The 14,493-nt window shown below is 39.6% G+C and overlaps 1 protein-coding gene across 3 annotated transcripts in view; it reads right to left on the bottom strand.

Annotated features, from left to right (window-relative positions):
• Positions 1-3,463, bottom strand: part of SMARCAD1 (SWI/SNF-related, matrix-associated actin-dependent regulator of chromatin, subfamily a, containing DEAD/H box 1) — a 45,131-nt gene extending 41,668 nt beyond the window's left edge. Inside the window, exons 1-2 of one of the 3 annotated variants that reach the window (XM_048941271.1) lie at positions 3,313-3,463; positions 2,884-3,123 (exon numbers count right to left, since the gene is read on the bottom strand). In XM_048941271.1, the coding sequence (XP_048797228.1) occupies positions 2,884-3,097 (214 nt within the window). In that variant the 5' untranslated portion in view covers positions 3,098-3,123; positions 3,313-3,463. The remainder of the gene's footprint in view (positions 1-2,883; positions 3,124-3,312) is intronic. The other 2 variants (XM_048941272.1, XM_048941273.1) reach the window with 2 other exon arrangements.
• Positions 3,464-14,493: the final 11,030 nt, after the last annotated feature.

The raw sequence follows: 14,493 nt of genomic DNA, 5'->3' as shown, positions 1-14,493 counted from the left end.
GTCAGTGAACACTGGAACCTCAGAGTTTGATCACTTGCATTTTACACCTGAATTAAACAGAAAGGCTATCAACAACAACAGTCAATCATCAAAAATAGCATTGTACACAAAGGTTTAATTTCATCTACAAGTTTTATTTCCATTCAGTGCTGAAGTCTTATAAGCACACTTTTGGAACACAAATCTTAACAAGTTTTGAAATTCTTCATTGTAAATCTTCTAATTATATAGTTTTACCACAGTTCTGCTTCATTTCCACAACTGGATTCATAGCGCCATTTCAGTACACCAGGCTATTTAAATAATTAAAAATGCCTAATTGAAAATTAAGACAGCTTCACCATATATTAAAATCAAATATGTGCATTATTTAATTAGTAATTTCAACAGAACAGTTTAATAAAGTATTCCAATGCATTTTCCCAGCTTTTTAGAGGCACCTCTCTAATGCAATCCAATAACTGCTGCTCAGTGGACGATAGTTCTACCATCCTCGCTCAGTGAAGTGATGTTCAGAACCAACTACCTCCAGCTTGGCTGCAAAGCGGCTGCAAGCCCACATAATTTTCAAAATATACAAGCATGTAGAGATGACTAATTCTTCTGGTCAGCATACTGAGAACTGCTTGTTGAAGTGTAAGGTACGTATGTTCCATAGAAAGCAACAAGGAGCAATACATACCTGGGGTGCATGACACTCCACCAATATTAGTTCACTCCGGCAAAAACAAGAATTAGTTAAAAAGATAATGTTATTTCATGACCAGGAGACATGGTCTGACTACTTTTTCCTCTCCAGATGAATGAAATTACAATAATAGCATCTTTTTGTTAGATCTGTATTTTGGGATACACAGCAAAATGAAATCAAAAGAAATCCATCGGAAATGATACTGGAAGGAAGGAGTCTGAGAAACTGATCTTAAAGCTCTTTTTACAAATACAAAAATAACCATATGATATCAAATTAAGAAGGACAAGAGAAATGCCTCCAGCTAAGTAATCAGTTATTTTGGTTTGTTCAGATGAACTAAGAAACACCCTTCCCTTTATCCCAGCTTCATATGTGAATATTTTGCAAATCCACTGTGTTGGCCTTCAGAAGAAATACAGGTAATCGTTGTCCTGTGTATGATTTACTAAGCAATTAGAGCACGTACTTTTTAACTACAGCTCCTTGTACAAATTAACTCAACTCTTATGCTTAGATATTTAGCAGAAAAGAAAGCACATAGTGCCATAAACACGTTATTTTTGCATCTTTTCCACAATAATACAAGAAATAAAAAGTAGGTACCTGTTTTACTTAAAGAAAGAAAAATTCTGTCTTCCTAATGCCATTTAGGAAACAAGGAGAAAGTGCAATTGCTAAACCAACGCAGTTTACTCTTTCACACTTTGGTATCTCATCTGTTACAGACAAAATTTGAATACCTGATTTTCAGTTAACTTCTACTGACTTCAGAAAACATGACCTAATTTTTAAAATAGTTTATTTAAATGCATTGCATAGAAATGGTGTGCAAATGCGAGGAAAAGTCAGAAAACCACCAGGAATTCTTTAAACACTCAATATTTGTGAAAGATGAAGATGACTCCCCTAAGCACGAAGCCTTCACTGATATTGAATACATTTAACCTGCATAACATTAAAATTCACAGAAAAATAATTACCTACCATAGCACTGTCGGGTGGACCTGTAAAAGAAAACGAACTCCTCCTTTACAAGAAAGTTCTCTTATCGTATAGATAAGGCACTACAATAAACATTCTTCAAAGGATAAGCTGCATGTGGAACAAATGATGTTTAACACCAACAGATATTGGTGTTCCTTCTTTATCTAAACACATAATCGAAGCCTGTCTGATCTCTCCAATGACACTTCTATCTTGACATCTTTATCAGAAGTTATACAGAGTAGAACATCGAAGGTGTATAAAACAATCAGTAACAAATACTTTTTGTTCTTCCTTTCCCACGCCCTCAGAAACTGAAAAGCTGTCAGTATAACATAGTGGGAAAAAAAAGCTCACGAGCGATTACGTAGTTGAGAGCCATTACAGCTGGACACTGGTATCAACTGATGAATCCAAACAACACTCACACATATCAGCCAAATAAGCTAATCAACTCCTGTATGAGCAAGGTGTTTTTTTCATATTTCCATTAAAACCACAATCTATTACCAGAACATGGGACAAACACTGCAAAACTACTAGCACAATCAGTTGCTGATAACAAACAGGCATTTCTGCTCTCTGCAAAACCAGGCCAAGCTGAAAGACAAAGGCAAGAACAAACACCTGGCTTCAGCTTTATCTATCATATCCCACATTGCATTCCTAGAATGGCCTGGGTTGAAAAGGACCACAATGATCATTTATTTTCAAACCCCTGTCATGTGCATGGTCACCAAGCACTAGACTAGGCTACCCAGAGCCTGGCCTTGAACGCTTCCAGGGATGGGGCATCCACAACCTCCTTGGGCAACCTGTCCCAGTTCGTTTCAGACTCTAGTGGAAAAGTTACTTCTATACAAGGTTGCATTTATAGTAAGGCCTGAAAAGCCTCAAACTTTGTTAGTTTGAGATGAGCAACAATAAACAGGAATGCTTTGCATATTTTAAACACAGCTTGCTTACTGAATTGAAATAATTTCATCTCTGGTTATCAGGTGACCATGCACATCTTCAAGCAAAGCATGCAGTGTATAGATGCTTTTATGGAAACTGATGTGAAACGTGCATACAGGGGAACATCTTGATAAAACAACCACCACCAACAAAAAAAAAAAAAAAACACACAGCACAGGAAGGGCAGAGTGCTTTACTTCAAGCAATGCAGCACTCAGACTACACTGCGCACACAACACCTGACCCACCTGCTGCCTCCGAAGCTGGGCTGCCCGGCCTGCTGCTGCTTGCAGCATCGTTCCCACCGCCGTCAGAAGCAGGGCTGTTCTCTTGGGCCTGGGCTGCAGCAGCAGGGCTGCCATCCTCCTGGGCCTGGGCTGCTACAGCAGCAGGCCGCCCATCTTGCTCCGTGCTCGTCCGCCTCTTCTCGTAACGGAAGCGGTCCAGGTTGAAGAGACTCATCGCGCCAGCCCGGCGTCTATCACCACCTGCGGGAAGAAGCGGGATGCGCTCGGTTGATCCCGCGGGACGAGAGCGGAGGAGAGCCGCGCTCCCTCGGGGACGCGCAGACCACGCGGAGCGGCCCCAGCCCCTTTACACTCACACATTCACGCAAGCACGCACACACACACACACACAACCCGCTCGGCTCGGCTCGCCCTCCCCTCCTCACGCACCTGCCGCTCATCGGGATCCACACGGAGATAAGAAGCAGCGAGGCGGCGCGGTGCAACGCACACGCCGAGCAGCGGCAGGTAGCGCTGACCCGAAACACGGCCAGGCGCGGCGCTCCGTTTTGACGTCACCGCCCGCCGCCCGACAACGCGCCGAAACAGCGGACGCGTGCGCTTTGCTCCGCGGGGGCGGGGCTGCGCTGGTTTCCCGCGCGCGGCGCGCGGGGCCGCGCCATCCACACGCGGAGGGAAGCCCCTCATAGTCGGGGTGCGATAGAATACACGGCTTAGGACCTTTTATGGCTGCGTTACCTCTCTTGGGCCATATTGGTGGTAAAAATAAAGCGAGTCTTGTCTGCCCGTTTCTAAATCATCGTCATCGTTGTTACAATAAAGCCTGTTAGCCTCAAGGGAACTCGCAAAGTTGTCTGGTGCTCCCTGTGCCGTTATAGCCTTAATTGAACAGAATTGAACAGATCTTCCCCGCAGAGATGGATGCGTGTGGATTTGCAAAGGTGGTTTCCAGGTGGTGGAACTCCAGATGTTACAGAAATCATTAAGGTTGGGCTGGATGTGGCTCTGGGCAGCTTGGTTTAGTGGCTGGCAACCCTGCGCATAGCAGGGGGATAGAAACTAAATGATCTTTGAGGTCCTTTTCAACCCAGGACATTCTATGATTCTGTGTTTCTTTGATTCTATGATCCCAAGTTATCATCTGATGAGGGCTAAATTCTGCTAAAGAAAGATGAGCGCAAGGCTGGAATCACTGGTGCCATAAAAAAGCAACCATCCTGGGCTTTTTTTAGGATAATTCTCCTTTGCAGTTCACAATCAAGGTAATCAATGCATTGGTCAGTTTGAGAAGGGGAGAGGGATCTGCCTGTTGCCCAGGGTCTGGGTACTGCCAGCTGACATATTTGCAAACGGGCATATTCCATCCACCTAAGAGGCTCATTACTGCTGTAAAAGGGAATAGAGCAGTTTGTAGGTGCACCAAAACCAAGATGGATGAAAAAAGATGGACCAGGTAGACACTTCCATCAGAAGGTGTGGGATTAGCTCCCTCCTGGGATCTAATAGCCATCACAAATCTCATCACTTTTTGCAGTTCATTAGTACTAGCATCAGCACATCTGACATGATTGTCTCACACAGATTTACATCAACACTTGAAAACATCTATAGTTTTAAAAGCCAGACAACCCACAGCCCATTCTTGCCTCAAGAAGAGAATAACTAATGAGTAATAGATGGTAAACCACATTGCTTGACTGACTTCAAAGTCAACTGCTAAAGAAGTGTTAATAGAAGACTTGAGAAAGGAAGACAGCTCTGGAGAAAGCAAACGTACAGGCTAGTGCTGCAGACACGCCACCATTTCAGGATCCCTCACTGCAGGGGCTAGTGATCTCTCCTTGCTCTACCCGCAATCTCTCCTCGCTAGGGCCATTGCAACACAGACACCAATATGGGGATGCTGCAAAATGGCATTTATTGAAATTCAACAGTATCTTATATACCCTCCAGAGTCCACTTGTCAGAATCTTATTGGTGGGTATCAGTCCAGGCTGCCCAGCACCACTCCTACCATTGGCCCTTCATTGTTACATTGTTCCATGGCGGCCATCTCCAGGTGGTGTCCATCTTCTTGTTCCTTATCTTCATCCTTCAGCTCCTTCTTCCTCTCTTAATTTCTTCCTCAAGGCCAATGGACGCACTGTTCCAAGCACCTATCACAATACTGAACAACTCCCATATGTGCTTATCGTGAGACAGTCCAGCTGCCTGCACCATGACAGCCTGAATCCCCGGTTAGTCACCTAATAACAAACCCAACAGGCTAGTGTCTACTCAGTCTGTATTTTTGACTCTCCATCCATCACTCAGTCAATGTCAGGGCATGGCAGGGTTGGAGGGAAGGGGTTGGAAAAGACATGAATTCCAGAACTTGAAAAAGAAAGCAGCTGAAAGCTAAGAAAACAGTGAAAATGAAAGGGATGAAATTCAGCATTCTCGAATGTGTTAGATTTTAAAAAGCATTGTGTTAACAGGAATTAGCATGAATCTGGAAATTGCTGCAGCAGAGTATTTCAGTTTTTCACAGCACTTCGAACTTGAAAGGACGAGGTATTGGAGGGTATCAGTATTATTAGCACGCTATACGGAATTCTTGGCAAGCAAAGCAGTCAAAACTTTTTTCTTTTTTTTTTTTTTCCTTGAGGTGCTAGTGATGCCAATTAGCTAATGCTTGCAGGAGACCTGACAGATTGCTGTCTGCTATTGTTTTGGAGGGTGGTTTGTGAGATCTTCTAAAGAACCCTGTTGTAAACCTAAGGAGCAGAACTTTGAAAATAATCTATTTACATAGAGAATTACGGTACATGCAATATTAGAGCTGTTAAATTTGACACGTTTTTTACTTAAATTACAGTTTTGTTGCTCTGGCAGTGATAAAGATGAGCATACCAGATGGTATGTAGGCCTTCTGAGATAATTACGAGGGTTTATGAAGCACTGATATATAACAATTTCCCAAACAGCAAGAGTTGAAAACAAAATTATCAGATTAAAATTGCTCTTTCCAAAATCGATGCTTATTCAAGCATTGTCTTGAGTACAAGTAAAATCAATTGTAACAGTTTGATATATGTCCAGATAGAAAAAGCCTTATTTTGCGTGCCATTTTACAGATTGACAAGTTATTAGTAAAATTGTTGTTCATTAGTAAACAGTGGCCAAGACAAAATGCATCTGTGGCCATTTGTTTTGTTTTAACTGCTGTTCTTTTACTGTTAATTGGATGCCCTTTTTATGCCCTGTCACAACTAGGAATATTGGTAGATATCTCGTGTTAAGAAAAACTGATGGTCTACCTTGACTACAGTGTTAAAACATGCCAAAGTTACATCAAAGAGATACGAAATCAACAGTCTGTGACACAGATTCCCATAGCACACCTGTTGGGGCTTGTCCCCAGATATTGTGTAGGATTGGTGGTAGGTGTTTCAGCTTTGTTATAAATTGTGAGCAACTTGACAAGCTGTTGAGTGGAGATGAGTTTGCACTTGATAATAAATTATATATATATATATAATGTTTGAACTAGTTCTTACAGCTGCAGTTGGGAAAGCAATGGGAGTTGTGCATTGCACATGATGTTGCTGTAGCAACCCCACTGTACTTAAATCCATGAATATCCAAACTATTTTGATGTGTGAGCAGCACGGTGATTACTGAGTAAGACCTCAGGTCAGAACTGTCCCAGCGCTGTGTCTTTTATTTCTTACCCAAGGGGGTGTTCCTTTTTATTGCCTATTTATTTTATTGAATAGGCAGCTTTCTGTATTTGAGAGACAATAAAAAAAGAACACACTTTGAGGAAGAATAAGAGGATAAGACTGGTTTTACAGAACCGATTGGCATTACTCTACATAATTCTCTTTTTTTTTTTTTTGATACTTTAAAAGTGTCTTGCACAGTTCATGTTTACCAGGAAATATTGTTCTAATATATTTCTTATTATGTAAAGTTGAGTTCATCTCAAACAATATTATTTCAAGATTAATTTTTGTTTTACTAAAAAAAATATCTTAGTTTTACTTTAATTTCCTCCACTTCTCTGAATTTTTCAAATACTCTTCTTGGTTTTCTAAGCAATTGATTGGGAAAGAAATAGTAGCTTTTGAATTTAGGATGTTGCACTTCTTAACCATTTCATTAGGTCAGGCAGATCGTATTTGAGATATGGTGCTAAACATGTATAAAATGTGGGCCCATGGCAACCTCACGAACTTCAACAATGCAAGGTCCTGCACCTGAGTCAGGGCAATCTCAAGCACAGACACAGGTTGGACAGAGAATGGCTTAAGAACAGCCCTGAGGAGAAGGATTTAGGGGTGTTGGTTGATGAAAGATTCAACATCAACCAGCAATGTGCGCTTGCAGCTCAGAAGGCTGACAGAATCCTGGGCTGCATCAAGAGAAGCATGACCAGCAGGTTGAGGGAGGTGATTCTGCCCCTCTAATCTGCTCTCGTGAGACCCCACCTGGAGCACTGCATTCAGTTTTAGGGCCACCAACACAAGAAGGACATGGAGCTGTTGGAGCAGCTCCAGAGGAGGGCCTCAAAAATGATCAGAGGGCTGGCACACCTCCCCTGCAGGGACAGACTGAGGGGGTTGGAGCTCTTTAGCCTGGAGAAGTGAAGACTCCAGGGGGACCTAATAGCGGCTTTCCAGTACATGAAGGGGGCTTGCAGGAAAGCTGGGGAGGGACTTTTTAGAAGGACATGTAGTGACAGGACAAGGAAGAGTGTAAATTTAGACTGGGAATCAGGAAGAAATTCTTTACTGTGAGGGTGGTGAGACACTGGAACAAGTTACCCAGTGAGGTTGTGGATGCCCCCCCATGGGAACAGTCAAGGTCAGGCTGGATGGGGCTTTGAATAATCTCGTCTCTGGGAGGTTTCCCTGTCAATAGCAGGGATTTGAAACTAAATGGTCTTTAAGGTTCCTTCTAGCCCAAGCCATTCTATGATTTTATGATTCTGTGAAAAAATCACTAATTTCCAAATAGCTATGTCTTGTTGGATACTAGCTGTATTTCCACTGATTTTGTTTGTGTTTTTAAGTTTATTCTCATGTGATTTCAAGCATGATGCTCCTGAAGAAATACACAACCTGATTTGGAACTGAATCATACAATAAGTGGATTCTACAGCAGTAAATATGGTGGTCATTTTTTCCAGAAATCAAAATGGCTTTGTGCTCAGGACCGGCATGCACAGTTTTCCACCCTTCTACACTGCATTACCCTTCTCCTGCAAAGACTTACATCAAATGCAGTCAGGCATATTTAAGTAATCACATTTAATACGAAGGACTTTCTCTGACATTGTCTTATAAGATAATGCTTAATGAAAAGATAAACTGTATTTGAAGTAGTAAGATTAATGAAACTTGGGTACCAATTAGTTTAGGTGTTTGTCCTCTAGCTCCTCTCTTTCCTTCTCTATGTTCTATCTCCACCTCCTGTTTAAGTCCGTCATGATAACATTTCTCAGTGAAGAGAGAGACCCACTATAGTACATTCAATAGCTGCTAAGCAGCTAACTGAATAACAGGAATTTTTTTTTTCTGCTCCTACAAGTTTCTCTTCCAAGGAATGTATTGAAAGGACTTCTGCTTCTTTATCAAATTTGGTTGCAGTTTAGATACTCATTTCATAAGGCTTTGTGGGGAACAGGAAGGGAGTTGGCCTGAGGAGAAGCTTGTCCTCCTTAGGAAACTGGACTAAATAATACAGCAAACAAATTGTTTACAGTAAGCTTTAGTCATTTGAAGATACCATTCTGACACTTCTAAAATTATTTATTTACAGTACTATAGAAGGAAGTAATGCATGTTATCTGAGCTATTAAGGGACTCCAATTCCTAGACATTTCTGTTCAAACTTGTTCTTCCTTCTGTCCAAGTTAACTTCATTTTGATAAGATTGTGTAGATATCTGGGAGGAGTAGAGTAAAATAAGGCTATTCTCAGAAAGGAAGCTCAAAGACAAAGCCCCAGAGAGCATTTCTGGAGAGCTTACACACTGATAAATTACTATCAATACTTTATCTCCTGTTGGATCATTTTACTATGTCATGGCCAGTAGTGCTAATTAGAGTATCTGCAACATCAAGCTCTCATGGGGCATCCTCTCTGTTTTTTATGTGCAACACCTTGGAAGAGGACTCCTACTTTAGAGGAGTTCTTTGGCCAGGTATTGCATATTAATGGGCCTGCATACTTAGATATGCTTCCCTCATTGGTTTTCTGTCTTGGTCTTCATGTTACACATAAAGCACAAATCACGACAGTGGCATAATGTATCAAATTTGCCCAAAGGAGTAATGTCCAATCTATTCCTAATTACACAAATAGGAGAATTCTGCTAGTTATTTTGCAGAAATACTTTCTGCACGTGAAATAAGGTTTTGAAATTCAAAAAATTTCACCTACAAGTGTGGACATTTATAACATATTTGCTTATAAAAATATGAGTACGACTTTAAAAATAGTATGTAATATCTCAGTCTATTCATTGTCTTAAGATAATTATACTGTATGCAATGTCAGCACTGGAATGATTGTCTATGTGTTGAGGATTCGGTCCAGTGGGAAAACAAAACAAAGCAAAGCAACACACTTTACTGCTTTCCGTGTGCACTGGAGTAGAAATTTGATTGTGAATGACAGCTACTAGGATTGGTAGCACTTCCTTTTTGTGTACCTCTAGAAGGTACATAAGGTGTGGACCTAAAGATACAATGGTTGACATTTCCTGGTGTTGTAAGAAATGAAATTGGACTAGTCTGAACTAGCTTTCTAGGTTGGCTGACTGAAAGCTCCATTACAGGAGCTTCAATTCATGGCTTTTACCAGAGGACTTTTTCCTGTCCACATCTGTTCCTTCCAAGGGTATTCTGAGTTGAAGATAGATTTATCTGAGGCTAGACTATCAGTTTCACTGGAACAATCAAGGAGTTTTTTACATTTAATTCTGTTTGTGCTGTAGTGTCATTTGGGCACAGTGGTTCACCCATGCACAGTTCACGGCAAGGCTACAACCGATCTTTAGATCTTGTAAAACATTCTGTACAGGATGTAGTCAAGAATAAGATGTTATTTTAAAAACCAGGGACATTTCTGAAAATATAAGAAGTCTTTGAGTATGACAAAACCTACTGTCCTACTTACCCAGTGAGAACTGGGTAATTTTTGTATAATGCAGATCTTTGAGTAACAAAACCTGCAATAATGGGTCATAAGATATTTATTTGAAAAAAATTTGACCTACTTTGAAAAAGCAAGCATGTAACTTAGAGTTTGATTCTACCAGATGATCTCAGGATGTGAAGGTGATGGACTTCAGCTGCTCTATGTAAAGCTGAAAATGGACCCAGAATGTGAACCTATAAAAGGCTTTTTGACAATGCTTTTCTACGCAGCATCATCATTTGGTGATTTACGTTTAAACAAATGACCATAATTTATTAATCAGACGCAGATCCTTAGCAGGACAGTTTACACTGCTGATAATGGCATTTTATTTCTCTTTGTATTATATTTAGATTTTGTTCATTATAAGGAAAACTACCAACACACTAAGGTTACCGGTAAAAGCCCACAATCAGTAGCAGATGACTGAGGGAAAAAAAAACCAACAGGGGTTTATAGGCAAACTAGCTAGCATTGGAAACTAGATATTAAAGGTGACAGACACACCGTAGATGTCTATTTGCCAGTCCTCAGAACTTTAAAGGGAACTTACCTTCAGGGATGTATATGCATACATCATTTCCAAGGACCTTGGTTTCATTGCCCAAGCACGAGACTGGCCAGATTACTTGCAAATCACAGAGTAACTACTGTTCTGCTTTTCCCAAGGAGCAATTTGGTGAGCAGCATAAGCTTCAAAATGGATGCACAAAAAAATATTTTTAGTCCTTCTGGCTCAAGTGGAACAAATATTTCTGAAGGATTATCTCATGCTTACTGTTACCAGGTTATGCCACAGTAACTCTCCTATACCTTTATTTTTTTTTTTTTTCATCACAATGTGATCTATAAGAGGAGAGAGCAAAAATGAACAGGAAAAGGAAGTTCTTTGGCTCACTGTTCATGTAGCTGACCTCATTGTTCCACCAAAGCAATGTCTCAGGTGCTTGCATAAATAAATAAAAACATAAATAAGCGTAAACAAATATGCATAATACAAATACGCAATAACCTTTGCAAATACACTTTAAAAAAAAATAAAAATAAAAATTGAATTTGTAAAACGTGACCCAGATATTTTTTCCAGCTACCTTTTCAGATACAAGGACCAAAATGGACTTAAGAAAGAGTATCTTTTAAGGCAAAATTTGGGTTTCAGCAAATAAAGTTTCTTCAATGGTACATCATGAATACAGAAAAAGTAAGAGGATTCTGTCATGTTTTGTTCTGGTTCTCAAACTGGAGCAAGGCATGTACAGTTTTTCATTAAATGCATTCACATGTGTTTCCCTTCCTTTGCCTCTAATTCACGATTTTAAATTCTAAAACCTTATTTTACAGCAAATAGAGTGCTAAAGGAAGCCTTGCCTGCGCTGAATAGAAAGATCAGCTAACCCTAAATATACTTAAGTTCTTTTTCTAAGAGAAAAAAAGTTCTTAGCACATTGTTTATATTTTTGTTTATCTATAACCAACTTTTTTTTTTTTGTTTCAATTTTTGATATTTAAAAACTGGAGTCAAGGTTTGCAATACAATAATGGAGTAAATACAGATGCAGTTCCATTTGCTGTTTACTGTTCCTTCCTTCATTTCTACATCTGTAATTGGATTTATGCACTTTGTTTCATTTTATTTTCCTTCCCAGGAAAATAAGTTTTATTCCTAAAACCACAATATTTTGCCAAACTTCATAGTCTCCTCTTTTATTGAGAGTATGTCTTAAAAACTTTTTAATTTAGTAAAGCTCATGTAATTAAAAAAGGATTATAACATTTTCTTAATACTAACTGCTTTCAAATTAATTTATGTCATGTTATAAACTTTTTCATCGTAAAGCTTACAATTATTAGGTTGCATTTAATGATTTATTTTTCTTGTAAAATCTTCACTTGTGTAAAAGTTTGAGGAAAGGATGACAATTTCCTGTTGTTATCTGTGTTGTGAGATTTTTCATTAACTCTAAAATAAATTGCAAGGTACTTTTTAAGGGCTACAACACAAGCAGCTGAAGATTGAAAGACTTCTAATGAGAAGTAGTGATTATGGCAACAAAAATGTACAAAATTATAAACAATACCCATCCCCAGCCTCAACCTAAGGAGCACAGCCAGTGTGAATGTATGTAAAAGCAACATCAAACCAGTCCTATTTTTTTGCATCCATCAAGGCAGAAAGGCATATGGATATGGAAAAAAAAAAAAAGAAAAAAAAAAAAAAAGCAAATGCTGACATTTATGAGGCTTTTTGCACCATACATTATGTGGATTTGCACACTGTGGCATATCCATAACTTGGGGAACCCTGTAGAATAGCTGCAAGCCATAGAAACATGGTTAGATTAGACTCTGGAATTGGTTAAAAGCCCTACAGATAATTAAACTTGGAGTGTAACATCTGGTTAAGGTTGCAAATTCTTCAGTATTAGAAACCTTTAAGAAGCTGTTAGACAAACATCTGTTAAAGTCAGCGTACTTACAAGTTGATCCTGCCTTTGGGCAGGGAATGGACTGGATGATCTCCTGCAGCCCCTCCCAGTACATTTTTAATAATTCTTTCTCTCCCTCTCTCTCTCTCTCTCTGTCTCTTCTCTGTTTCATTATCGCGCTCTCCAGATTTTCAACCTTCCTTCTTGCACCTGATTTTAACAAGAGCAATATGTAGAACTTGTGGAGGCTTTCCACAGTTTAACTTTCTCACTTATTTTTACTTTGTAAGACAACGATATCAAACAAACAAGTTCACAGAGTTGATTTTAAAACGTTACAGTTTTCTTTGGTTGGTATGTATATATTTCAAATGAAGAAAATATTAGTGGTTATTTACAGTGTGGGCTTTAAGTAAATTATCAGGAGTGCTTCAAACTCCCAAATTCCCAGTTTCTACTTCTGTAGGAAGAATGAAAAGAGGGAAAAGGCAAATGCTTATGAATACTTTTGTTCTCAAGCTATGACTAATGGAAGAACACCTAAAAATTCTACTGCCTCCCACTATCTGCTCTTTCCTCTCACTTTGGCCTCTACCCCTCTGCAGTGTAGGGACCAAAGGAAGCACAGGCCACTGCTTAGCCCACAGCGTTCATCACCCCTTAACACTAACTGAAGCTGTTGCTGAGGTTAGATATTCCTTATGGTGATGTTGTGGTAAGGGCTGTAATGGATGAGAGTTCTCTTACCCCTGCCGCCTGCCACACTGTGATGAGCATCACAGACAGAGTCATGGCCAGCTCTGAGAAGAGCAGCTTTCCTTCTGCCTCTTGTGCCACGCTCACAGAACCCAGCAAGGCCAAGAGCTGGAGCACAGAAATCATCCAGCTAATGGCATCCAGACTCAGATGTGGGGAAAGGAAGCTGGTATAGCTTTCTGTAAAGCAGCTATCAACCGATATGGCCACAATGCCATATAAATTCAATGTTCTTGTTTTTCTGATGTACCGTGTGCTTACAAAAGATCTATTTTTTTTGCCATGAGAACCAGCACAAAAGGAGACCAAGTATCACATTGAACCAGAGAAATTTTCAATTTCTCACATTTTAAATTCACTTCTTCTTGGAGAGCCAAGCAAAGGGAATATTGAATAAGTATTTTAGAAGGCATGCTGTGAAGGCATGCTTCGCATTTAAGGCTTTGTTGAGATTTTCAATTAAAATAGAACAAACCTTTCGGGATGAAAACAAACGTGCCTCTTAATTGACACGGCAGCATTAAACTCAAACACATTGCAAAAGCCAAAGGGATGTTTGCTAAGGATTCCCTAGCAAGTACTGTGGTGCATTGTTTTCTAATTCACTGCTATTCTGACAGTTCAGTTTTCAAATTATCTAAGTAACATCATTAACATTTCTATCACTTCTGTCTTAGCTTTATTAAAAAAATGAATTATATTGTCTCTTTTAGAGAGACCAAGAATAATAAAATGCCTATTCCTAGGCCTTTGTCTTTTCTATGGATATTTGGTTAAACAATCTACTCATGTCAAAATTTCCTACCAAAACAATACAAGTTGTATCATCTGCCTGTCAAGTGTCTCATTACTGCTCCATTAATTTCTTCAGAGCCAATCTAGAGTGATAGCTCACCACTGCTATCTGTAGTAAAAAACGACTTCTGTGCTACATTTTTGTCCACTATTGGTTTTCATTTCCTTCAGAAGTCAGGTCGTCCAACACATAAGCAGGATAAGGATGCTGGCTGATTCAAAAACCAAGCAGAGCTCATGTCCACCAGGGGGAGAAAAGTGCCAATGAGGGCTTGTGCCAGGCTTAGTGAATAGCAGGTTTAAAACTTTTTTGTTCCCTATGATTTTTCAGAGACTTAGATCCATCTATTGAAATAGTAATCAGAATGAATTCGTTTTGAGAAAACTATCAATTTTAGCTTTTTTTCTGAAATACATTAAAAATGCTGTAGAATTGTACTTAATTC

Source organism: Lagopus muta, chromosome 4 (genome assembly GCF_023343835.1).
Source record: "Lagopus muta isolate bLagMut1 chromosome 4, bLagMut1 primary, whole genome shotgun sequence".
NCBI lineage: Eukaryota > Metazoa > Chordata > Aves > Galliformes > Phasianidae > Lagopus > Lagopus muta.
This window is presented reverse-complemented; position numbering and strand designations above follow the sequence as displayed.